This window comes from Rhinichthys klamathensis, unplaced genomic scaffold (assembly GCF_029890125.1).
Source record: "Rhinichthys klamathensis goyatoka isolate OS25496 unplaced genomic scaffold, OSU_Roscu_1.1 h1tg000123l_1, whole genome shotgun sequence".
Taxonomy (NCBI): Eukaryota; Metazoa; Chordata; class Actinopteri; order Cypriniformes; family Leuciscidae; genus Rhinichthys; species Rhinichthys klamathensis.
This window is the reverse complement of record NW_026606660.1, coordinates 9862724-9889659: the sequence shown is the minus strand read 5'-3', so window position 1 is coordinate 9889659 and position 26936 is coordinate 9862724. Positions and strand designations below refer to the sequence as shown.

Sequence of the window (26936 nt, the reverse complement as noted above, 5' to 3'; positions counted from 1 at the left end):
AATATTAGGCCAAGAAACTGTTCATCTAAGTAGCTAGAGTGTCCTAAATGAGACATGGCTAAAGAGCCCTTCATCCTAAGGTTTACTTCCATGTTTAGAGCATGGAGACTGTGTGGAAGTGATCTTTACAGAAACTAAGGGTACTGTATTATTCATCTTGCTGGTCCCAGGTAGAAAGTGAGCGTAACAAAGTGCTCAGGTTTCATCCTGTTGCTCTGGCACTCATTCTGTGTTTTCTGTGTCCGAAGTATCCACGTGAGCATGAGGGTGAGGGGAATCGAAATGGCCAGCAAGGATTGTGTGAAAGTGGCAGTCAGAGTCAGGCCTTTCAATAAGGTTAGTACAGCCAGTTCACCTCAAATACTGCAAAGGTATATAGTAAGGTGTGCATGAATGCATTTTAAGACTATTTTGGTTGTCCAATTTAACAGGTTGACTATTTGAGATGGAAGAACAGCTTTGAGACTTTGAAGCCTTTCAAAATTGAAACTTTTTCTTGGTTATACAGAGAGAGCGGGATGCAGGCAGTCGCTGTGTGATCTCAATGACCTCGAACAATATCAGTATTCAGGACCCTCGTAACCCGCAGAACAGCCGCACCTTCACTTTTGACTACACTTACTGGTCCCATAGCGGCTTCATTAGAAACAAAGATGGTCTGTTTGTACCAGAGGAGGCAGGTGGGCGCTACGCAGACCAGGTAACATCAGGTTTTATAGATGTTATCTCACCTTGCAAAAGAGGATGCATCGATGGGCATGTTTACAAAGATGAAATGTGTGCTTAAATGGTAACAGATGAACTAACAAAGTTTCTATTTGATTCAATCCCTCTGTCCCCTGTGGTCATTTACAGACAAGTGTGTTTCTGGATTTGGGGCAAGGCATTCTGGATAATGCACTGCAGGGCTACAATGCCACATTACTGGCATATGGGCAGACTGGCTCTGGGAAGAGTTACTCCATGGTCGGTTATGGTTCTAACAAAGGCCTCATACCCACCCTCTGCGAGAGACTATTTCAGTCTATCAGGAGCACACAAGACAGCAGGCAGTGTCAGGTTTGTCAGTCATATTCAAGGTGATTCATTTTGAGTGATGCTAAATAATGCAATGCTTTGTAAAAGTTTGGTGTCAGTTTCTATTTGGTTTGATGGAATTTAGAAATCATTTCTAAAACATGCTGAGGACAAATGTAACTAGAAGGATAAATTACATAAATTGACTGCATTTTGGTTTGTTTCACCAAATCATCAACTAATTCGGACCAGAACAATCAGTGTGGTGTGTAAAGGAACATGCACATAACATTTAATGGCATCTCATTCTTAATCCATAAGGTTTAATATGGAGTTGGCCCACCCTTTGCAGCTATAACAGCTTCAACTCTTCTGGGAAGGCTTTCCACAAGGTTTAGGAGTGTGATGTTAATGAGAATTTTTGACCATTCTTCTAGAAGCGCATTTGTGAGGTCAGGCACTGATGTTGGACGAGAAGGCCTGGCTCGCAGTCTCCGCTCTAATTCATCCCAAAGGTGTTCTATCGCTTTGAGGTCAGGACTCTGTGCAGGCCAGTCAAGTTCCTCCACACCAAGCTCGCTCATCCATGTCTTTATGGACTTTGCTTTGTGCACTGGTGCACAGTCATGTTGGAACAGGAATGGGCCAGACCCAAACTGTTCCCACAAAGTTGGGAGCATGAAATTGTCCAAAATGTCTTGGCATGCTGAATCATTAAGAGTTCCTTTCACTGGAACTAAGGGGCCAAGCCCATCCCCTGAAAAACAACCCCACACCATAATCCCCCCTCCACCAAACTTTACACTTGGCACAATGCAGTCAGGCAAGTACCGTTCTCCTCGTCCATCGGATTGCCAGACAGAGAAGTGTGATTTGTCACTCCAGAGAACACGTCTCCACTGTTCTAGAGTCGAGTGGCGGCGTGCTTTACACCTATCACTTCGTGGCTGAGTTGTAATTGTTCCCAATTGCTTTCACTTTGTTATAATACCACTAACAGTTGACCATGGAATATTTAATAGTGAGGAAATTTCACGAATGGACTTATTGCACAGCTGGCAACCTGTCACTGTACCACGCTTGAAATCACTGAGCTCCTGAGAGCGACCTATTCTTTCACAAATGTTTGTAGAAGCAGTCTGCATGCCTATGTGCTTGATTTTATACAACTGTGGCCGTGGAAGTGATTGGAACACCTGAATTCAATGATTTGGAGGGGTGTCCCAATACTTTTGGCAATATAGTGTAGCTTTTTAGGAAAAAATTCATAATGGCTGACATTTTTTGGGTATTGGATATTGTTCGACTGTATGCTACACCGAATCTTGGCAAAACTGTTCAGAAGTAATAAGCAAATTTAAGCCATTTTTCATATCTCCTTACCACTAGGTGGCACTGTACCAAAACTGAAGGTTTTGTGACTCTCAGGTCATGGTTGTCATAACACAAGCAAAGTTTGGTCTGAGTACTGTTAAGCTTTTCGGAGAAATAGCCTCTTCACTTTGGCAAGTTTTTCGTAGAATTTTGTTCGCAAGTTATTAGTTTAGAACAGTTTGACTAATTAACTTGATGTTTTTTGTAGGCATTGGTCTGAAAATGATCTGGTTTGATTTTCATGAAAGTCGGACAAATTTTCAAGTTTGTAGGACAAGTTCGGAAAAGTATTTTTTTCAGAAAAATTAAAAATGGCGGAAAGTTTTTTGTGACAGAAAATTACATCATAGGGTGACATCATAGGGCATAAATGTTAGTGCAAATTTGGACAGTTGGCGGTGCTGGAGAGATTGAGTTAGAGAGAAAATTGCTGTGTTAATGTTCAGATTGTCCTCTATCTGTGTGCCAAATTTCACAACTTTTTACCATATGGTTCTATGGGCTGCCATAGACTTCAGCAGAAGAAGAACACTAATGATTACAATAGGTGCCCCTAAAATATTGAATACATACATACCATTACTTTTTACCTTAAAAATGCTTTTTTTTTTACAGGTATTTTTCAGCATGTTGGAAATCTACAATGAACAAGTAAGTGAACAATTTCACCCTTATCTGAAATAAATTAATGTTTAACAGTTCTAACTGTGGTCCAGTCCCCAATTTATTTGTAGTAAGTGTATTTTGGATGAAACCGTCTGCTAAATGATGACTTGCTGATGTTTATAGTGATGTTTTACATGACTTGAGTGGCACTTCAAACTTTGCTCAGGTTGTAGACCTGCTATCGAAGATCAGCCGATCTGCGGGTGGTCTGCGGGTGAGAGAGGACCAACAGAGGGGTTTCTACGTGGAGGGGCTAAAGCGGGTGCCCTGCGACAGTGCAGTACAGGTGGAGCAGCTGATGGAGCAGGGAACACGCACGCGCACCACTGCAGCCACACACATGAACGCCAACAGCAGTCGCTCGCACATGCTCATCATCGTCCAGCTCAAACAGGTGTCCTTTCCATTGTTTACACTTGGCATTAACATGCGTTCACCCAATCAGAACATAGCATGTTTACATTCGTCCACGTTAAGTAGCTTCTGTATCCATGTAACAGATCGGATCTGTTTTCCCCGCACAATATTTAAAATGTTGTTAAATGATTGAGTAAAAATATAATTGCAATTAACTAACCGTGAAGTGTCGATTACACAACTGTTTATTTAGGTATAGGTTGCAAAGGTTAAGGTTACAGGTTAGCTAAAACCATAAAAAATGTTTGTTACTTGAAATAAAAGTTAACTAGAATAAAATAGAATCTAGATCAAATCTAGTTGCCAAAGCAAAAAATTTATTTAGTTTGACTTTATGTACTAAAATAACTAAAACTGAAATAATAATTTATAAAAACCTTATAGACATTTACAAAAAATAACTAATAAAAATGACAAAACAGTAAAACACCCACCAAAATTAAAATGGAAAGTACAAAACTAAAAACAAATTCAATATATATATATATATATATAAACTATAATAGTATCTCAAAGATACTAAAACAACACTGCTCAGTATGTGAGCCCCTGCTAAACTGAAATTAATTCATTGATTATAAGTGAAATGCTAGGGTTTCTTTTAAAAAACCTGCAATCATGGGGCAGAGATCCGATCTGTCTTTTCAATATATTTGTGGACAAAATTCAGATATAGGCTGCATTTTAATGACAAGGGTAAACGGGGCCTCATATTCTAGATGATCTGCAGTGTTTTTTTCTCACAGATTCTTTACTTGTATGCTCACTGTGCTTGTAGATCTTCTCAAAGGAGTGCATCACCAAACAGTCCAACATTTACCTAGTGGACTTGGCTGGTAGTGAGAGACAAAGGTCATCAGGGTCAGAGGCCGACAGGCTTAAAGAGGGCACTGCGATCAATCTCAGTTTAACTACACTTGGAAATGTCATCAGGTCAGCAGATACATACTATAGAACCTATAGTGTGTGTATATACACTCACTGGCCACTTTATTAGGTACACCTTTTGAACTGCTCGTTAGCACAAATATCTAATCAACCAATCACATGACAGCAACTCAAGTAGACACAAGGTGCTTCTTATTTCTTATTTGTGCATCCTCGTTTCCTTACTCACTCCTCGTTCCGTGCATCCTCTCGGTGCAACTAGAAAATTGAGATGTCCTTCAAAATGGCTGAGTATGATCAGTTTGCGGGTCAAGGGCTGGAGGACGTAGGAGCGAGGAAATGAGGAAGCATCATTTTGAGTATTGAGAAGCACCCACCGTCAAGGCAATCTGCTGACGTTCAAACTGAGCATCCGAATGGAGAAGGAAGGTGATTTAAGTGACTTTGAGCGTGGCATGGTTGTTGGTGCCAGACGCGCTGGTCTGAGTATTTCAGAAACTGCTGATATGCTGGGACTTTCATGTGCAACCATCTCTAGGGTTTACAGAGAATGGGCTTAAAAAGAGGAAATATCCATTGAGCAGCAGTTCTGTGGGTGAAAATGCCTTGTTGATGACAGATGTCTGAGGATAATGGCAAGACTGGTTCGAGTTGATAAAAAAGCAACAGTAACTCAAATAACCACTCGTTACAACCGAGGTGCAGAAGAGAATCTCTGAACACACAACACATCCAACCTTGAGTCAGAAGAGCTACAGCAGCAGAAGATCACATCAGTGCCACTCCTGTCAGCTAAGATCAGGAAACTGAGGCTACAATTGTACGGGCTCACCAAAATTAAACAATAGAAGACTGGGAAAACGTTGCCTGGTTTGATGAGCTGCAACATTGCCTGCTATTTCTGCTGCAACATTCAGATGGTAGGCTCCGAATTTGGTGTAAACAACATGAAAGCATGGATCCATCTTAACGTGTATCAACAGTTCAGGCTGCTGATGGTGTAATGGTTTCAGGGATGTTTTCTTGGCACACTTTAGGCCCCTTAGTACCAAATGAGCGTTGTTTAAATGCCACAGCCTACCTGAGTACTGTTGCTGACCATGTCCATCCCTTGATGACCACAGTGTACCAATCTTTTTATGGCTACTTAAAGCAGGATAACGCAACATGTCACAAAGCTCAAATCATCTCAATCTGGTTTCTTGAACATGACAATGAGTTCACTAAACTCAAATGGCCTCCACAGTCTCCAGATCTCAATCCAATTGAGCACTTTGGGATCTGGTGGAAAGGGAGATTCACATCACTGATGCTATCATGTCAATATGGACCAAAATCTTTGAGAAATGTTTCCAGAATCTAGTTGAATCTATGCCATTAAAAGTTAAGGCACGAATTAAGGCAGTTCTGAAGGTCAAAGGGGGTCCAACCCTGTATTAGCAAGGTGTACCTAATAAAGTGGCCGGTGAGCGTATATACAGTTAAACCAAAAATGATTAAGGCACCAGATATAATTTTTGATATTTTTTTTTTGGGTGGGTGCAGGACACTATACTTCATTTAAGTGAGGATAGCTAAATAAAGTAAACTGTGACATACCCAACAAGTCTTCATACAGTGGACTACCAGTAAAATGTATAAAAATTTGGGACCAAACATTATTCAGACACTTTGAGCTGACCATGTTTTGCTTAAGTGTTTTTTTCTTTAATTGCTAATGCAACCTTTTTACACCACAGACTGAACAAAATTAAGCATTGCTTGGTAATTGGTTGACCTCAATTGGTATTAATTGTGTACTTAAATGTAACAGCTGACAGCTATTCAACCTAATTCATTTGTGAGACAGTCTAACAGTTCTTGTCATATTTTATTACCATTTTCTAAACTATAGCGAATAAACTGTGATAATGTGAGAAATGTTGAAGGTGTCTGAATAAATTTTGATTTGACTGTATGCATTCTTATATCTCTGATATTGATATTGGTCGATACTTTATTACTAATATTACTGTAATATTGTTGCATTGTTCATCTAGTTGCTAGGTCTATTTGTTTTGTACATTATAATGGACTATTTTTTACTTAGCTGAAGCTAATTATATACTGTGAGACTATAAAATAATTTAAATTAGTGATTAGCCGTATAATAAGTGGGGTCGGCGTTCATTTTGGTGCCACTGTTGTTTGATTTGTGATAATTGTTAAAGTTAACTGTCGTTAATTGTTTTGCATTTATCTGTCTATAAAGTGCTCTAGCAGACACGGCTCTTGGGAAGAAAGTAGTTCACATCCCTTATAGAGACTCTGTCCTCACCAAATTACTGCAGTCTGCTCTTGGTGGTAACAGTCGAACCGTCATGGTAAGTAACTTTGCCCATAGTTTCCTCAATTTAATGGTTGAGGCAAACTTAACTAGAACAATGTCGTTGTGATGTTTTAGAATTAAAGAATGGGCATTGATGTGTTTCTTGTCCTCGTTCACAGATTGCAACCTTAAGTCCTGCAGATATTTGCTATGAAGAGTCTCTTTCTACTCTTCGATATGCAGAGAGGTGGTTTCTTAAATAAGAAGTTACATACATTTAGTCATTACTGTACTGGTTTAGTTAAACGGCCTGCTGAAGTATAGACAGTCAGAGTTACCACTGTATTTCATGTTAGTTTTGCGTCAGCCTAGTATATGTAATATATTCCAACGGACACATTGTGGAATGTCCCTCTTTTCAGGGCCAAGCGGATCCAGAATAAAGCCGTGGTGAATGAGAGTCCCACAGAACGACTGGTGAAGGAACTCAAGGCAGAAAATGCAAAACTACTTATGAGACTAAGCCGACTGGGCCAAGAGGGTCGTAAAGCTGATGATGAGACGAGTATGTAAGGTGGAAGAAATACAAGGAAATTTGAAATGCGAGTACATTACATCTAATTAAAAGTGTTGTCTGTTGTAGAGGAGCTGCGGCGATTGTTGACTCATAATGAACTGCAGATTCGGGCCATTCAGACATTGTGGGAACAGCATCTCCAAGAGGCCTTAAAAGACTGGGAGACTCAGTATGCAACTATAACACAGGTACACAAAGATGCTCTTTTACATGGTGTGACTTAAGGATTTTAAACACTTATGAGTTTCTCACAGCAATGCCTGGCAAGATAAATACCTAATTCACTATCGCTTTGAATGCATAATGCAAAATTCATAAATGTAAGTGTCCTCCAAAATCACTTCCTCCATAGAAAATACACAAATATTGATTTATGTCTAAAGTTGGTCTCTAAAACCAGTAATGGCACATGTTTTTAGAGAAGTCACAGTTTAAATATTACAAAATATTAATACAAACTTATATTCTTTTGTCAGGGGCTAATTAATTCACCACTGAAATGTTGACATGTGCATGTATGACCTATAGATATGCATTTCATTCTGACACTCCAAAATGTTTTAGGTACAATATAAGCATCACTTAAATTCAGTACATCGGTTGATATTGTAATGAGCTGGAGAAACCAGGCGAAAGCGAGGATCTAAATGCAGGGTTTTTAACAAAATAACACATTGAACAAATAAAGATTAAAGAACTCGAGGAAGAAAGGAACAGAACCATGAGGATAACAGAACCAGAAGCAACCATTACATGTACAACAAGCGAAACACAAGAGGTGTATATACACACAGGGGCAAACAAGCTTAACAAGGTAATGATAAAACAAGATACACCTGGGGAGACTAATCAACATGAAAAACTACAAAGGACTACAAAACATGGCGCAAAACAGGAAATAACATAAAAGTCCACAGAAGACAAGGGGAACAGAAGACAGGAATCCTGACAGATATGCAGTAGTGAGCCTGCTGGAATAATGAGCTATTAGATTCTTTTATCCAAAATGACTTATTTTTTAGTATTATTTACAGATTTTTTTTTATTTATTACTAGTTTTAAATGGTTTGTATTTTAAATTTAGTTTAAGTTGTAGTAATTTTGTTATGTGCTTTTGTCATTTTTCTATTTCTATTTAGTTTCTATTTCGCTTTGATTTACATTTATTTTATTTATTTTGACTTTCAGATAGTTGCCAAGGCATCATTTCTAATTTTCGTTTAAGTTTTTTACTTTTTTTTTATTCTTATATTCAGAAGTGGCATTTAGATGCGTTTACACACTGTTTAAAGCAGCTCAGAGATGCCATGAATGCATTTACACTGCAGTTGAATATATAACGTTATAAGATTAATTTTTTTAATATAAAATATACCGACTATAGAAACATGAAATAGTGGAGAAAAATAAATTATACTTGAAATAAAAACTGGAAACTAAAACCAGCCTTTGGTGGCGGCAAGTCACTGTCTCAACAAGTGCATCATTGATTCCTTCATTAAACTGATTCTTTCAAAACGGCATTTTTGTTCCATTCATTTTCTAAACGAAGCAAGTGACTGTCTTTATGATTGGGTCATTGAATCATTGACTCACCCAATTCACTCGAAAATGCTTAATCATTGAGGAACTAATATTCTAATATTTATAAAAAAAAATCAGCATTATTTCAATTAACAACAATTTTGAATAGTTTTAGTTAAAAATAACAACACCGTTATGGACAATTCTCCCGCAGCAATCACAAATCCTTTCCCTCATTTAAACACCAATCTCTCAAAAATCTCATCCCGTTTTAGGAACGAAGGATGATGCAGATGCATCCGTACATAATGAACATCAATGAGGATGCCCAGCTTTCTGGTGTGGTGAAGCTATTCATACAGGAAGGTGGGTTTGTCTTACAATAGTGACATCAGACCAGTTATATCATATCCATATATTAACTAAATGCAATATGTAATTTATATCTTTCTATGAGAAGGTGAATGGGATATTGGTCTGGCAGACAACTCGCCCAGAGTGATCTCTATTAGGGGTCTAGGGTAAGTCAAGCATGGGAAAGATGAATAGATTCCATCCCAATATGAAATGCACCCCATAATAAACATTAACGATGTATATGAAACATTTATTAAAAAATGTGAAATTGAATTTCCTGATTTCAGCATTCAGGAGAAACATGCTGTGTTCTCAAACCAGCAAAGGAGAGTTTTAATTACTCCTGTGTCCGGGTCAAAGGTCATTGTGAATGGAGTGCCGGTATCTAAAAGGATAGAGCTGCAGCATTTGGTGTGTTTAATTATCTGTATCTGTATTATTTTCTATATGTACTTTAATCATAAAGACATTTTTCAAATATGAATCGGAATGATGATCTGTGTGAATTACCAAGTTGAGTTTGGGCTTACTGTTAACCTACCTTTGTTCTGTACTGATGAAGGATCGACTTGTCCTGGGTTCGAACAGCACTTACCTGTTCATTGGCTTCCCATCGGAGCGCTCAGGAGAGGACTGGAGTCGCTATGACTATGATTACTTCCAGTCTGAGCTGGCAGAGGCCGAGGGCTTCCACATTCAGTCTCTGTGTGAAGATCAGGGCCATCGTATGTGTGGGGTTTGGATTCAAATCGATTGAAATGTCTTGTTTTTTTATTAGATATCTTTAGATTTGGTTCAATTTAGATGCATCCAGTGTTATTGTAGTATTATTTATATACTATACTATGGGGCTGTTGAATATTTGAATCTGATTGGTTGACAAACGTTCTAAGTATGTTCAGGGAAACGCATGGCTAAAGTTGGTCCAGGAAGGTCTTGACCGGATTACAGTTCCATATCACGTCGCCAAATTATTTCAGTTATTTCAAAGGTCCTTACAGACTAAAACCGAAAAAGAACCATAATCCACAACGATCCCGAACAAGCAAATAAATATAGTAAACAATAGGATAGAAAAAGCAAATTATTTCCATATTTTTGTAAGCTGTAAGCACATTACCGTCTTTCTCCCGCTCTCTCTCTCCACTCAAATGCACACACACATACAGTACGGACACGCACAGAAACTTGTTGTCAGCGCTGCCCTGATGAATTTATCAATAAAATAGTTTAGCAACTTAAAAGCTACATGACATTTCTCACTAGCGAGGTAATAATGGCGCTGTTTTTGAAGCAGATAAACTTAAATGTTCGCTATTAGTTGACGCTGGTGCCGAACACCGTTGAGAGACGCACAGACTGAGGTAATTCACACATGCTATCTCTCTCTCTCTCTCTCTCTCAAACTGAATTAATAACTACATTAGTGTGCTATCAATGGCTCAAGCCCCCATTAATTGCTCTAAAATGACATTGGAATTTGCAATTAGCAACGGAGGCGTGGGGTGAAATGCGTAATTTCATTTAAAATACCAAGGCAACATTTTTTATTTTTTTATTTAAGGAAAATGGATTTAATAGTTTTAGTTTTAGTTAACAAAAACATCACTTGCAGGGCCACACCAGCCTGACCCCAGTCTACTGCCTGTGTTCTATGACTATATAAAGCTGATGCCCATGGTGACAGAAGCTAATCAAATGAGTAAAGAGTTAAAGAAGGTGAGTACAGTTACTAAACTTGCAATCATGTAAAGTATATCCATTCATTTTTGACAAACAGTAGCTGGAAAATGCCTCTTAGCATGAAATGGAGTTCAAAGATTCACTTACAGTGAAGTTTAAACCATAACAAAAAAACAATAGTCCTTTTGAAACATCGATTTGTGCCAGTCAAATGCTTTATCACTCTGGTTCCTGATACCTAACTTGGTTGTGGTGTTGCATCCACAGTATATGTACAAGCCTCTGTAGGCTGTCATACTGTAGCTAAAGTGCAGTGCACCTTTAAATCTTGATCTTTTCAGGGAGTTGAATTCAAATTGGAAATCAAGAATCTGGCAATGACAGACTCTAAGGGTCATGACCTGGAGAAGGACATTGCGGTGAGAGTGACATCTGTAGAGAGCAAACAGGTGAGAATTATGATTCTGTGGGAATTTAAATCAATTACGGATAAGAAGCTCCTTTGATTTTTGGAAATGCACAACACTTAAAGGTCCCGTTCTTCGCGATTCCATTTTTCAAACTCTAATTAGTGTGTAATGTTGCATAAATAATACCTGTAAAATTATAAAGCTCAAAGTTCAATGCCTAGCGAGATATTTTATTTAACAAAAGTCCCCTTTCAAAGCATACAGCGAACGGCCGGTTTGGACTACATCCCTCTACTTCCTTTTTTATTGACGTAACTAGAACAGTTTGTTGACTCACCTCCGCCCACAGGAATACACAAAAAAGGGGGCGTGGTCTTGTTGCGCTCCCACGGAGAAGAAGCACTTCAGCTGCGCATGCATCTCCAATTTATGGTAAGAGGCGTGACTTTTCCGGGCAACGAGCGATAAGCTGCTGTCGAATCACAACACAGGAACCGCTGGCACAATCAGAACTCGTTACGTGTTTCTGAAGGAGGGACTTCATAGAACAAGGAAGTCATCAGGCCGTTTTTTGGACAGTGAAAACGGCGGTATACAGATGAGTAAATTGTGTGAAAAATACAGTTTTTTTTACACGCGAAACATGAACACATGTTATATTGCACACTGTAAACACAATCTAAGCTTCAAAAAAACATGAAGAACGGGACCTTTAAGAGTAGTGAAAAAAAAGTAGGCATCAAAATCTCTTACTGGGATATCTTACTGCCAACCAGTGTTTAACACAGATGTCAGGTGATGTGCTTTTCCTAGATGGAATTAGTTGTTTTTGAAAACATGGACTGGTGTAATTGAATAAGAGACTAATGCGATTACAGAATCAGATGCAGAGCAGAATCACAAGGGCTTTGATGTTATTTTATCTCACAACATGCACAAAAACTTTCCGTCTCACTCAATATCAATTTAGCGCTGAAACTTTTAAAGGAACCATACTTTTTTTCATTAAACCTTTATTTATTGCCCTTAAGTTCACTTTTAATACTACTCAATGTTTTTTGCACCAAAGACAGTTGTAGTTTAATTTTACATGCATATTGTCCCCCTTATATTAAAACAAGCATTTTTTTTTTCTGCTGTGCCTTTAAGACTTTTATAAAAAGTTCTGTTGGGTGGCCATCTGTCTGATTTTTGGTCGGGCAGTCCAGTTTTGAAATACCATGACCCCCTGCCTTGAGCCAGATGCTCATTTGTCATCTTTTCAAGATCATCACTATTTTATACTTTATCTAGTGGTATATAATTAATAAATAAATTAAATATTAACTTAAACAAAGCCTATTTTTAGTGACGTACATTTTAGACACAATATTGTCAGTATCGACAGCAGAACCGTTGCCTCTCCGATCAACACAGTGATATTTTGTTCCTGAATGATTAAGCATTTTCGAATGAATCGGGTGAGTCAATGATTCAATGCCCCAGACATAAAGACAGTCACTTGCTTCATTCCTGATTGGATTAAGTTTTTTGAAAGAATCGATTCAATGAAAAAAAGAAAGAAATGGCTCACACATTAAGAAAGCGACTATGCACCACCTATGGGAGGTTTTATTTTCATAAAGTATAATTGCATTTTTTACAGTATTGAATGTTTTTATATTCAGTACATTGTCTGTTTAACATTAATCTCATAATGTTATTTATGAAATTGATACTGCAGTGTAAATGCATTCATGGCATCTCTAAGCTGCATTAAAGGCACTATATGTAAGATTTTGGGATTAAAATATCCAAAAACCACTAGAACAATGTTATATGTTTTGTTGATTTGTGTACGTACATTATCCCAAATGTTTCGAAGAATGTTTAAATCCAGAGAAATCAGCAGTTTTAACCAGGACACGGACCGTGTCTGTGCGTCGCCTATCAATGACATTATACCCACGTTACCCTCGATTTCATCAATGTGCCTTTAAACAGGCGATGTAAATGGATAAAGCATCTGTGCCACACCTAGATTTTGTTGATACTGATTTCAATTGGTGACACCCTTAAAGTGTCTTGTTTTTCTAATTGCATTTATTTAATACTAGGGCTGTCAGTTAAACGCGTTATTAACGGCGTTAACGCAAACCCATTTTAACGGGGTTAATTTTTTTATCGCGCGATTAACGGTCTTTTTGGCCTAGCAAACTTTGTCGTTTTTTTCACATGCTTTTGCAACAGGACGCGGCATGCGCGGCGCTGCGCTATGAAACCCATTCAGTTCAATGGCTTGCGCCGCGCGAGGACGTTTTGTTGCTTCGTCGACCAAAGCGCAAGCGGATCTAGCTAGACCGGAAACAAAACAACAGGCACGACGCCGCACACACTTGTTTGGGCTTGCGAGCCGCCCAAATAGTAGGTTAACGTTACGGTTTGAGTGGATGACGAGCGCGAGACGCCAAAATGGATGCCAATAAGATTCTGAATGGAAAGTTTACTTTTAAAAAGTTGCCAAATAGTTCCATTGACAACACCAAAGTGATCTGTGTGTTTTGTCTTTGTGAATTGAGCTATCGTCATCACAGCACGTCCAGTCTGAAATACCACTTGATGGCCAAGCACACACACACACAGCTGATGCGAATTCTCCGCCCCCTCGTCAATATCAGGACCTTGTCAGTATTTCTTTCACCCTTTTATTGATGGACAGTGTTACATTGAGAGATTATTTGCCCCAAGTGAGAATGTTAGTGTGAAATTGAACATTATATGTCAATGTTGTTTTCAATAAAAAACATCTGCACAAAGCAAGCCGATCCACTTTTCCATGTTGATAAGAGCATTAAAATGAGAAAAAATAATGAGACAAAAAGAAATCAAGAGACATTTAGAATAGATAAAAATGTGCGATTAATTGCGATTAATCGCTAGTTAACTGTGCCATTCATGCGATTAATCGCGATTAAATATTTTAGTCGTTTGACACCACTATTTAATACATTTAAGATGAAAAGCATGGCATACATTTAAAAAGGTTAGAAAAGTTGTCCTTATAAAGGTAAAAAGTCCCCTGGAAATCAATGTCTTCTCAGGTGTGGATGTGGTCCAAAGCCAAATTTGTCAACCGTAAGTTTCTGATGGAAGAGGCGTACCAGCAGCAGGTGGGAGGAGGAGAGGGGGCAGACCGAGCTCCTCTCCCCAGGCAAAGAGATCCGTTCTGGGATCCTCTGGAGCCCCTGCACCTGGGCAGTGCTCACCTGTGGCTGCAGTCCCTGGCGTTCCGCATCCCTCTGGAGGAGCAGGTGGAAGTGGTGGGTCCCGAAGGAACGGAGGAGGCCATACTGCAGACACAGCTTGTGCCCTGCAGCCCCATGGGATTGTGGGTAACATTTCGACATGTAAAATGAAAATGTTGATTAAATGAGTGAAATATTGGTAGTGCTATGATATTTGTCATTCGTAGGCCCCTGGGTGAAGATGACATCCTTATTGACCCGTCAGAGCTGCTTGGGAAGCGGCTGGACTTTCAGCTGGTTCTGGATCAGTGCTGTGGCCTACGCTGGGTTAAAGAGGCTCGCAACAGAGGCGTGCAGATTGGGTAAGTTATTTATATAGCGCTTTATACAATACAGATCGTTTCAAAGCAGCTTTACAGTGATAACAGGAACATAACGATTCAGTGATGCAAATGGACTTCAATTCTGCCGTAAAGCAACTTTAAAAGTACAATAGTAAACAGTCATTATTTAGTTGAAATCAATTCAGTGTTGATTCATTTCGGTTCAATAACTGGGTAAAGTACATCAATTAGGAAATGAATACAATTCAGCTAAAAAGCAGCTCTGCAGAAAACAGTGATGTGATGTCATCACACAGCTAAGTTGAGTTCTCATCCAATAGTGTCAGTGCAGTCAGGTCAATAATATTGCTGAATATTAAGTGATGGAACTCTTCATGAAGTGTCTGTGTAAGACTGCTAAGTATGGATTTTATGAAAACTTATTTTTGTTTTATATTAGTAATAATACTTGTTCATATCAAAAGTTCCATAATTCTCGTAAGGTGTTGATTATCAACCAAGATTTTTTACCAAAATGAATCACCAGATTATTTTTGACCTTAGTACACTAATCACAATAATGAACACTGCGGTGTATGACATGTCTGAACTTATTTAGTTACGTATTTATTTACTTTTTAGTTTATTAATGTTACTTTTATTTGTATACATTAAAGTTTTTATTTAAATTTTAGTTTAATTTTAGTAATTTTGTTATCAGATTGTCTCATTTTTATTATTCTTTTTGTTGTTTTCTTAATATCTTTATTATTATTTCAGTTAGTAATTTAAGCTTATTTAAAAAAAAAAAACATTAGTTTGTTTTTCCATCTAAAATTTATATTTGATTTGATTTGAGCTTTATTTTAGTTTTAGTTAATAATAATGCCATATCTGATGATTTGCATTCCTGTTGAGATTTGAAATTAAATTTGATTTGAGCTAAAGAATGACCTGAACTCTGCTTGACAGGTTTCGGGTGTTTGACTGCCCGCAGCCCCTCTACACTCCAGCGATATGGCACAATGTGAACCCGCTGATGGACCACAGAGTCCAGTTCACTGCTTTGAGAACCTCTCAGGAACTGCTGAACCACCTGCAGAGCAATGCCCTGGTGCTGCAGCTGTGGGGTCTGCAGGGTAAAAGCCTCATATTATACAAGGAATATTACACTCAAACATTCAAGAGTTTGGGGTTGGTGAGGTTTATTTAAAGGTAGGGTATGGGATTTGCAAAACGGCTGGCAGATTTTGAAAATACACAACTCAAAAGGTCCTACCTTCTTTCCTCCAACGCTGGCCCTGACTCCACCCATTCGAAGAACATGGACGCGCAATCATGCACTTACTCTCTCTCTCTCTCTGTACCGGGGCGACTTGCACTTACTGTGACTGGGTCATGAGCTTTGAGTATGCGCACGAAGGGGACACGCGCACGAGGGGGATGGGGGTATGGTACGACAGTTGATTGACGCACTTATGCCCAATGATTCCAGGTGGTCTTGGAAATGATTGGCTGGAGTTTTTCGAGTCCTGCCCGTTCCACAGATGATTAAATTGCTTAATTTTCATTTCAGTGCTTCTAACTCAGTGGCTGTAAGTGGGTTAGGAATAGGATTTCAAGTGATTTTGAAAAAATGGTCAAAAAAGAAAATCACATACCCCACCTTTAATGTTTTTGAAATAAGTCTCTTATTCTCTCCAAAAATACAATAAAAGTAATTTTGTGAAATATTATCAGTTTTAAATAACTTTTTTTATTTTAATATATTTTAAAATATAATTTATTCTGAATATTCAGCATCATTACTCCAGTCTTCAGTGTCACATGATCACTTAGAAATCATTCTAATATGTTAGTTTGGTGCTAAAAAAAAGGTTTCTTATTTGTGCTGCTTCATTGCTTAATATGAGTTTTCGTTTCTTTTAAAGCAAAATCTTTTCTGACCCCAAACTTCCCACCCAAACTTCCCAACCTTGGACGGAATTTTCCGGCTTTCCGTGTTTTCTCTGTTCTACGGTAGGGGGCGCTATTACTCATCTTCTGAAAGAGTACTTCATCTCCTGATCAAAACACTAGCGAGGAAGATGCAGAAACAAGCGATATCATATGTAATCATATGCTTATGTAAAATAACGCGATCATCAAGATTAAATCAAATAATCAAAACTGCCTAATATGACTGAATGAAATGTTGACCCAGAACTAGCTATAGGAATGTGCAAGCATTAGGGGTGTTGATGGACTTGATCTACTCCCTATGTTTTCTCATTTTCTTTTGCTCAAAATGTTGCTGTTTTTTAAAGTAACACCAGGGAACTTTTGCTCTCGGGGTGGGGTCCCCCTACAGTTGGGAAACAGTATTGTCCTCTAGACCTCTACTACTGTCGTAAATTCTGTCATCCTATATGCACGTGCATTTGTTGACAACCACGATAGCCCTGAACACTGTAGGAGGAGGTCACATGCAGGTGTTCTGCTTGCGTCGCGTGTGAAATGTCTTCATCCCAGGTACAGTGGCATATATTTCAGCATGTCATATGAATATAATTTCATGGGTTTTATTTTTTTTCTAACGACAAATGATCGCGATGATCACGTTTACAAGCCAGCGTCATTATAGTAGCCTAGTCTATTGGTTACCGTTTTACTGAATCTATATGATACTTCAATGCAATGTTTGAGTGGTTGATAATAACCATATATCGTCAATATTATAATATCAAGCTACCATAAATGAATCTGCAAATTTTACAAATCGATTTGCATTATAGCTTGAGGCAAGACAAATAAACAAATATCACAGACATGTTAGGTATCCTAAAATATGATTTTGTACATCTTATATATTTACTTGCAAGAATGTAGCCCCTACCAAAATTGTGCACGCCATTTAGACACAGGCTTTCATTTGATTTTTTTTTTTTTTTGCCAAGTCCGCATCGGTCGGGCACCCCCCCTCCAATGTTGATCCTCGTTCTGCCTTTAACGCGATCACTTTCTCTTTTTCTCTTTTTGCTTTGCTCCGATAAAACCTTTGCTTTCTTGTTTTTCTGTGCTGCTTCGGCCATGACTATAACATTTGGCTCGCACGTCCGATTTTAAGGAAGTGGGGGTGGTGGTGGAAGTGACGTATATGCCGTAAAGCAGTCGAATTTTGTAGTTCTCTTTGTTCGCCGGTTACTACTCGAAACCCGAAGTTTAAAAGTACGATTAAAAACGCTACAGACCCCGTCAGGCTATGGCAGACGTGTCATTCAACCTATTGTAAGTCGATGTACCATCACAAGAGACTTGGAAATATATTATGAAGGTTGAAAAGTAACCTAGTGCTGCTTTAATTAAACTTACCCACATTCAAGTGTTGATAAAAAAAAAAAAAAAAGAATGCATGAAGCTAGAATATATATATAAAAAAAGTGAAAATTATAAAAAAACGCTTGTGGTGGCTGGCAATGGCAACGTTTTTTAAAAGAGTTAAGATTGACAATAAAGTCATTTGATAAGTGAAAATACAAAGACGCTGTAGAAACTGGAACAAGAATCAAACTGAACCATTTGCCTTTGAGGCATTCTTGAACTTCTCCAATAAACATGTTTCTGTTTGTAGAAGGATGCTCTGAGTTAGTCTCCTGTATGGATGGGGTGAAGATGACTCAAGAGGACAACATCATTATTGACAAGATCAGTGCATCAGAACACCCGGTATATTCCTTAAATAAACTGACCATGTGTATGTTTCAAATAAATGTGCATTGTTTAAATGTCTTGCATGAGCCAGGCCAGGGTTATTTCTGGGATTCCCTGAAACGGAATTATTTTATGGATGTGTTTTCATGTTTGTTTAGACTGCAGAAACCAGAGGCTCTGACCTCAGCCCATCTCTCCGAGCCCTTCATCAAGATATGGAACAGCTGAGAAATGTTAATGCGGCACTGAGGAAAGAAAACAGCTGTCTGAGAGAGCAACTCAACTCAGCCAGAAATGGTGAGTACTTTTGATAAGTCATCTAGTACATTACTGTCAAGATATTGTAGAACCTTGGTCAGGGTGTAACACAAATTGGGGGCTCGTCCGGGATCTGAACCCAATACCTCTTGCAATTATCCTACATTATTACACGGCTCTGTGGAATAGTTGATTCTGATTGGTCAATCGCGCCATCCAGCGGTATGTTATTCCCAGATAACAACCGCTGAAAACCGATAACGCAGGCTCATTCGGGTTACTGAAGTCAGCAGCGCTATACGCTTGCAAGGAACGTTTTTCCTTCGTGGAAGTTTTGCATTTGGTGAGCTAATAAAATATTAAAACTCAGTCAAATCAATATTTTGTGTACACTTATTGAATTATGCCATCCAGTATCGTGGACTCGCTCTCTCTTGTTTCATACAAACGCAGCTGTTGCCATTTTGTGACTATTGTTTTGTACACTGTTGGATTATAAGATAAAAACAGGTAACATTTTAAAACGGTTTAATCTGAAATCAATATCTCTTATATCCATAATTATTTATGTGGCGAAATGCTGTGTAATAAGTGGTATGACTGTATACCGTATCTCCTAAATGTCCGTCTAGTTTGAACTTGCCGCGATAGCAACTGCTCTCTCCGCGGAAGCTTTGCGTTTAAAGACCTAATAAAATATTTCAACTCAGATCAATATTTCGTGTCTAATTATTTACTTGTGTGACAAGTAGCCGTGTAATAAGCGGGATAATGTACATCCAGCCGGTTGTTATCTCAGAATAAACCCCCTTCAGGCTGATGCAAGACCCATCCGCTTTTCGTCAGGGTCCTCATCACCCTGTCGGGGGTTTATTCTGAGATAACAACCGGCTGGATGTACATTATCCCATACATAACAAGCATGGAACATGCAAGAACACAAATGTATTCACACAACAGCTCAGCTTTTCTACAAGTGGGTCACCATACTGCCTCCTGCTCAATTTATAACACTGTTATTCTCCCACATTTCTGCCGCAGGTGTGGAGAATAACCGCGGTCGGCAGGAACGAAGAGGCAGTCTGAGGCCCAGCTGTGATGCTGAATTTGCCAAAGCCTTAAAAGTGTTCTACCACAGCATGACCTCTGTTAGGGGGCAACTTCAGCGGCTGCGCAGACACAGACCCAGTGTAATTATGCCAGTCAGCCTCTGCTGGTCAGATGTTTGACACAATCATTAATGCGAAAGAATTTATGCAGATACCAGCAAAGTCTTTTGGGGTGTACAAGCTGTAACTGTAAGGTTGAGAGCATTGATACATTGTGCGTTTGTGTCTCCATAGGAAGAAGCAGACCTGTTGGGTTTTAGACTGTTTGTTGATGAGCATACGTATCTTCTGAAGGACTTTTCTGAACAGCTGGAACAGTGTGTAACCACTCTGAAACAAGATGTGGCTGCTATTGTACGTCGAAAGAGAGAAAAGTCTGGGATTTGGTCCTGATACACCTATTATAATCAATTATTCTGCATAAAATTGTTCATTTATAAGACTAATTCTTGTTGATTAAAGGGTTGAAGAAGTGCTAGACATATTTGCTTGCAATTTTAATGATTCATGCTCTGATTATGTCTTAAGAGTGCATTTTGAATGGGGCACTACCTACTATTTTTAAACAGCTAAATGCAGAATGCACTTTACGCACTGTGTGAAAATTGTGTACTGGAATACTCTCCATTTGTCAAAACGCACCGTATTGACTATTACATAAGCGTGTACTACTTTTCAAATACATAGACACAGCTCTTAAATACTTTCACCCCAAAATACGATTTGATATGTACTTTATTTAGTTAGAAACAAGCCAGAACAGCATTCTGCAATCTTTCAGACACTCACAGATTCATTGGTCTCTAAAACATTTTCTCTCATTTCTTGTATTAGTTTAACTGTCCTGTTCTAGTAATAGGATTCACAAATATAACAACTCATGACAATATAACAAAAACTTTCTCTATATTTTCTTTCAACTCTGGGTGTGCTTTAAATATGTTTTCAGAGATGTCGGTCATCTGTGAGAATGAGCATTTCTGTTAGTGATAAAAAAAAAACATTGGAACAAAATTCAAATTCCAAACCGAAACACGTGTGATAAAATGGAGGGATTTGTGCCGCACTTGTAGTTCAAATTTCACAGCCATTTGAGCAGAGTGCATGCTAGTAAACTCATCCCAGTCTACTGTTTGCAAGCCAGGACACTAAACCGGAAAACTGCAAGATAGCCGAGGAAGCTTCAAATAGCAACAACATTTCTCAACGCTCAAGCAAGAAAATGAATAGGTGCTTCGGAAGAAGGGACTTAAAGGACGGAGAACTGAATGCCGTGTTTGTTGAGGCGGTCGATGAGGGTGGTCTTGGCGAACGTCGCTCCTGGAGTGTACACGCCGCCACTGTGGAGAGTAAACCCAATAACATACATTCAGGACGTGACACTTAATGATACCAACTGCTTATTTAGGTTAAGTTTTGAGGATATATGACTGGATAAGTTGGCAGAACCCACGTTTTTGGAAGAGAATCTGATTCATTCAACATGGTAATGGCCGCTTGAACCATAGCGATTGGTGTGGTGACATATCCTGCCTCTGGAAAAAGGGATATGAGAAATATACAGATGCAGCTTTTCATGTACACTAACATGAGGCTGATGCTAATATGCATACCTGGTCCTTTGACCACAGTGCGGATCTTGCCGTTGGGTTTGCCCTCGGTGAGGTCCTGATCTTCAGTGTAACCCTCTCCAAAAAAGACGAAACGGAAAGAGGAGCCCTCCATCTGCAGACATCACATTTAAATGAAGCCGTCCATGTAATCTTAAAGATTATAGCTGACAGACTAGATTAAGATATGGGTATAAAACCTGTTTTCTAGTTGGACCATCTTTGGAGAAGTAGCCAAATGAGAAAAACTCTGGAAACTGCAGACAAAGTATATAATTGATTAGAAAACACAAGATCTGCAATGTAGTCATCAAATGAAATGCAATATTTCAGCAATATATGGCTTTCACAAAATGATGGTTTACCTTAATAAGGAGATTTCTGCCAAAGCTGAACTTTACAAGGAACCAGAACATCATTCCAGCGAAGACAAGCTTAAAAATGTTGGAAATACCGCCGACACCAACATACGCCCCATACTGAACCTGTAAAAAAATAAGTCGGTACAAACAAAACTTGTAATATTTTTTGCAATGCAGGTCATTTTAAATTAAACTGACTATAGGAATTTGTGAATTACTGCTTTAATCTTGTTGCAGTCATTTTGTTCAATTGTCCATTTATTTATTTCAGCTTTATTTCAATGAATGAAAACAATATTTAATAGTTTTATAACTTACCGGTGACTCATTGAGTTCTTCATGTAAGTAGCGCTGGGTCCTTTTCACCACTGATGGGTCAGAACCCATGAAGGGAAGTGCATATTGCTGTACCTCATTACTATAAAACAGCGCACCCCTGTAGAGATAGAAATTCTGTTTTTGTTGATAACAGACACATTTGTGTCCGTTTGATGAACGACATTGTGCTGATACTCACCCATAACAGGCCAATCATAAACAGGTCATTTACACTACGATTAAAAAATTTGGGGTCAGTAAGAAGTTTTTTTATTAATAGGTTTTATTCAGAAAAGGATGCATTAAATCGACCAAAAGTTTCAGTAAATACATTTATAATGTAACAAAAAAATTCTATTTCAACTAAATCCTGAAAAACAAATTATATATATATATATATATATATATATATATATAGATAAAATGGTTTTCACATAAATATTAAGCAGCACAACTGTGTTTTCCACATCATCATGACACTGAAGATCATGTGACACTGAAGACTGGAGTAATGGCTGCTGTTCCTCATCACAGGAATAAATGACATTTTAAACCATATTAAAATAGAAGACGGTTATTTTAAATAGTAATATTTCACTATTTTACAGTATTACTGTTTTAACTGTATTTTTGATCAAACAAATGCAGCCTTGGAGAGCAATGAGCAAAAGCTACTTCGTACCAATCCCAAACTTTTGAACGGTAGAGCACATACAGAGGTCTTAAAGGTACAGTGACATAAACAGGCTGTTTCATTGTAAAGGTCAGAGAGAGAGAGGGTAGAAAATAATATAAATTACGATCAAGCAGGCCCAGACAGCAACATAGTGTCGGCCCAGATCCGGCCCACATCTGGTACACGTGGAATCCACATCAGGTACGTGTGGATTCCACGTGTACCAGATGTGGGCCGGAACTGGGCCGACACTATGTTGCTGTCTGGGATTGCTTGTTGTTGTACACACCTCCTTTTAATTTTTGCCCCCACCACAGGAAGAGGCTTGTGACTAAACTTCTTCCTGAGGCTTCGCAACTTGGGGCCGTCAGCTAAGCCATAGATGGCCGACTGCCAGGTGCCATCATGGATGCTGCCTCCCTACGGACACACGAGAATGTGGGTCAGCTGAGACTTAAACACAATGGCCTTTTAAAAAAACAGACTATTCCAATGTTCACAACTTTAATACTTAATATTTTTTAAGATTAAAATTTATGAGCACCAACCTCAAGCCCTGCATTTGCAGTCAAAAAGCTCTCAATAGCAGTTATTGTCCCTGGTAATGAAAACAACAGCATATTAATATTACTAAAAGATATAAGTATTTAAAAATATTATATAATTTGTTATAGTTTAATATAATATAATTTAACATAATATGATGCAATAATTACATACCTTTAAACTGGTCCCTGGTGTAAATGACGCCCATGTCTGCAGGAATGGAGTCAAAACCACAGCTTCCCACAACGTAGACGCCCTTTTCAGCAGCCTGGCCATGGTAGTTTAGCTGCATACTCTCCAGGAACTACAGAAAATACAACATACACAGATCTCTGAATTTTGAGATTGCACTCAAAGCAAAATGTTGTTTCAGTCAACATGAAATCAAAATAGACCCATTTTGCTTGATACCCATCCTTGGTCTTACAATTCATGATGGTATTACCAAAAATATGTCTCTATAATCTTTCATCAAAATAACTTGCTTCACCTCTGAAGCAAAATTACTTTTTCAGCTGAAGCCATCAAACCATCTTATTCTCATTATGTTTCATTGAGGAATACGTCACATTATGGAAGTAAAACGGGTTGTGAATGCTTGACCTTAATATTGTTATGATCAAAGCAAGTTTATGGATTTATTGTAAATGTGATAATGAAATAGGAACAAAGTGTCAGGAAAAGCACCTGTGGTTCTCCGGAGATATCAATGCAGTGTGCTCCGTTCTCCACGCACGTTTTGACCACAGGTTCACCAAAAAATCGATACTGTAGAAAAACATTAAAAAAAACTTATGAGTAAATATCAGTGTATATATACAGTATATATACAAATAAAATACAACAATATGTACACAGTATAAATATTTAAGAAATAATTGACGACGGGCCGTTGAATTATTAGAAAAATATTAGAATGATTTCGGAAGGATCATGTGACACTGAAGACTGGAGAAATGATGCTGAAAATTCAGTTTTGCATCAGATGAATAAATTATATTTTAAAGATTATTAAAATAGAAAAGCATTATTTTAAATTGTAATAATATTTCACAATATTAGAGTTTTAATTTTTTTTTATCAAATAGATGTAGGCTTTGTGAGCATAAGAGACTTACAGACACCAAACTTTTGAATGGTAGTGTAAATGAACATTTATTTTATACAATATATATACTATTGTCTAAAAATATCTGAGAAAACAAAATAAAACAATCCTTACTCTTTTAGACATCCTTACTATTTTTAGACAAATGTATTTAAAGAAAACTGAGGGAGATCATCTGAGGTTCAATGTACAAACGTATTTATCTCTTTTTAAAGGACGGTATTGCAAAACCGCATATAGTCTCGTCTCACTATGGGTGAGTTATCAGTTATCAGTCTGATGAAGCAATCTGGGTAAACATGAGGCCCTTAAAATTCAATTAGTAATTTATCAATAGCTCGATGTTTGACGCCCAATCATATATAATGCTGCTGCCCATAGAGAAGTGATTCTGTGTCCTACAGTCGGCGTACTTACAGGCCCCACACAGCTGAGCACAATGACTCCCTGTTTGCACATGGCAGCCAATGAGTCGGCATCGCTGACATCCGCGATGAGCACATCTACCTCAGACTTCAACTCCGGCTTACCTGAGAACAAACATTTTAAACATGACATACACTGTAATTATGCAAAGAGTGCTGGGTTATATGTCATATTTAATGCAAATTGACAATAAATTATTCATGTTTATGATATAATGTACTGTATAGATGCAAAACAGCCTAGGATAAATTCAGTATCATAGCCTATATAATTCAGTTTGTAAAGTTACTTAGACCATAAAAAATCCTTAATAGCCGTGTCGTTATTCAGTGTCCGGTCAGCCTACATTCATTCTTCGTGAAATCTAAATATAACTCTGAGCAATTGTTCTGTTTGAGCCAATCCATTCAAAGCTACATGATTAAAGCCATGGAATATGTCATTGGAATATAATTTTCCATCAGCTGTTCAGGATTAATTAAACCATCCCAAAAGGCCACCATGACCAAAGACCCTATTGTCCAACAAAATGCATGTATATTATCCAAGCTAAACAAGAAGGAATTTATTTGTCAAAGCAGAAAAGTATCACTTAATAAAATCAGTTCACTGGCTGGCGAATGCCACGATGTGGGTCAAAGTCAAGTCCAATCCAATCTAGTTGTGTCATTGCAACACTTTGACATCTTTGCCAAGTTTGCTGCGCTTACAGTCTAGAATGTTTCCTCTTGTACTTCTACTAAATGGATAACAGAATTTAGATGCAGAATTTGTTACTGCAGATATTCTCGCTAACTCAATCTGCTCAACAATCCTGTACATTTTTTAAAAAGATGCAAAACACGAGTAAATATCTCTGGGGTAAAAAAAAAAAAAAAAAAAAAAACAACAGAATTTTCTAATAGAATTATTTATATGCTATTATAGTATTTTATATTATATTATATTTCAGTTATTTTAATTGTAGCTATTTTTGGTGCTTTTCTCATTGCAATCGTTTTGTAAAGGAGTTTTTTTTTTTTTAATTACCCATTTATTTATTTAGTTTTAGTAGGCCTACTAGTATTATTAGAACTAGTTTTGGTTAAATGTAAAATTAATACAAATCAATGCATACACAGCTCAAAATAAATAAATAAAATAGACAATTAGCCTTTCTTTGACTCTTGCAACATCTATTGGAAAAATTACCATGATAACCAAAGTTTTGGCTAAAATACCATAGTCCCTAGATTTTATAGCAACTTAGCTGTTCCTACAGTACAGGTCATGCAACAATAAATGAAACCAGACAAAAAAAGTTTCTGAAACAGTTAGAAAGATTCCTATTCATTATGATTTTACAGAGTTATAAATTATTGTAACACTAAGCACTATGGCATTTTTGAAGACCTGATGATTTCTAGGGTTCAAGCATATTGCAGTTTTATAGGTTCACTAAATTCAATCAAATACAGAGTTTGCTTCACCCACCGAGAACTCCAGCGGCCTGCTCAACAACTTTCTCCAGCTTGGCTCTGTTCCTGCCGGCTACGGCCCATTTCAAACTCCCCTTGGGACCCTCGGATGCGGTGCGGGCCACCTCCTCCACCACGAACTGTCCCGTGAAACCCGAAGCGCCGAAGATGATGATGTGGTAGGGTCTGCTGGATGAGGTGCTGAACGCCGCCATAGCTGGAAGAGACAGACTGGGATACTGGAAGAGACAGAGTGGGACCAGCGCTTGACAGTTGGGAGACTGGAGCTACTTCCGTAGGCGTCAGCCTTCAACATGAAGTTCAATGAAGAGGATCATCAATGCGCAGCTCTGTTTGCGCACCCTCTGAAATAATCGATCAAATCAGGGAGGAAGATGGATACCCAGCCGAGATTGCCTTAAATAATTATGCATAAGGATGCATAAGGTGTTGTGACCACAAAAAAAACCCCGCATAAATCGAGCAAAGATACTTTGTATTGACCGAATATGAACTGCGTCGATGATACGCATACAAACTTCTAGAACACAACCGTGCAATACGTCATATCTCCTCGTTTCTGATTGGTCTACTCGGATTGTGGGCGG

General features: G+C 38.2%; 2 protein-coding genes across 2 annotated transcripts; one reads left to right on the top strand and one right to left on the bottom strand.

The window, feature by feature from the left end:
* Window positions 1-250: 250 nt before the first annotated feature.
* Window positions 251-20436, top strand: kif28 (kinesin family member 28). The gene is made up of 23 exons (XM_056256153.1): window positions 251-336; window positions 509-700; window positions 856-1059; window positions 3007-3042; window positions 3224-3451; window positions 4253-4407; window positions 6614-6725; window positions 6850-6917; window positions 7093-7235; window positions 7314-7435; window positions 9047-9137; window positions 9232-9292; window positions 9416-9539; window positions 9691-9853; window positions 10744-10847; window positions 11153-11260; window positions 14302-14588; window positions 14673-14807; window positions 15741-15907; window positions 18379-18473; window positions 18617-18755; window positions 19758-19906; window positions 20060-20436. The coding sequence occupies exons 1-23, from the start codon at window positions 262-264 to the stop codon at window positions 20216-20218; spliced, it is 3117 nt and encodes a 1038-aa protein (XP_056112128.1). The 5' UTR covers window positions 251-261; the 3' UTR covers window positions 20219-20436.
* A 106-nt stretch (window positions 20437-20542) lies between these two features.
* Window positions 20543-26589, bottom strand: sccpdha.1 (saccharopine dehydrogenase a, tandem duplicate 1). Its single transcript, XM_056256152.1, has 12 exons — window positions 26345-26589; window positions 24863-24975; window positions 24025-24105; window positions 23512-23641; window positions 23340-23389; window positions 23081-23211; window positions 22116-22233; window positions 21801-21920; window positions 21636-21692; window positions 21439-21550; window positions 21279-21360; window positions 20543-21165 (listed from the first exon to the last, which is right to left on the bottom strand). The coding sequence occupies exons 1-12, from the start codon at window positions 26541-26543 to the stop codon at window positions 21075-21077; spliced, it is 1284 nt and encodes a 427-aa protein (XP_056112127.1). The 5' UTR covers window positions 26544-26589; the 3' UTR covers window positions 20543-21074.
* Between the last annotated feature and the right edge of the window lie 347 nt (window positions 26590-26936).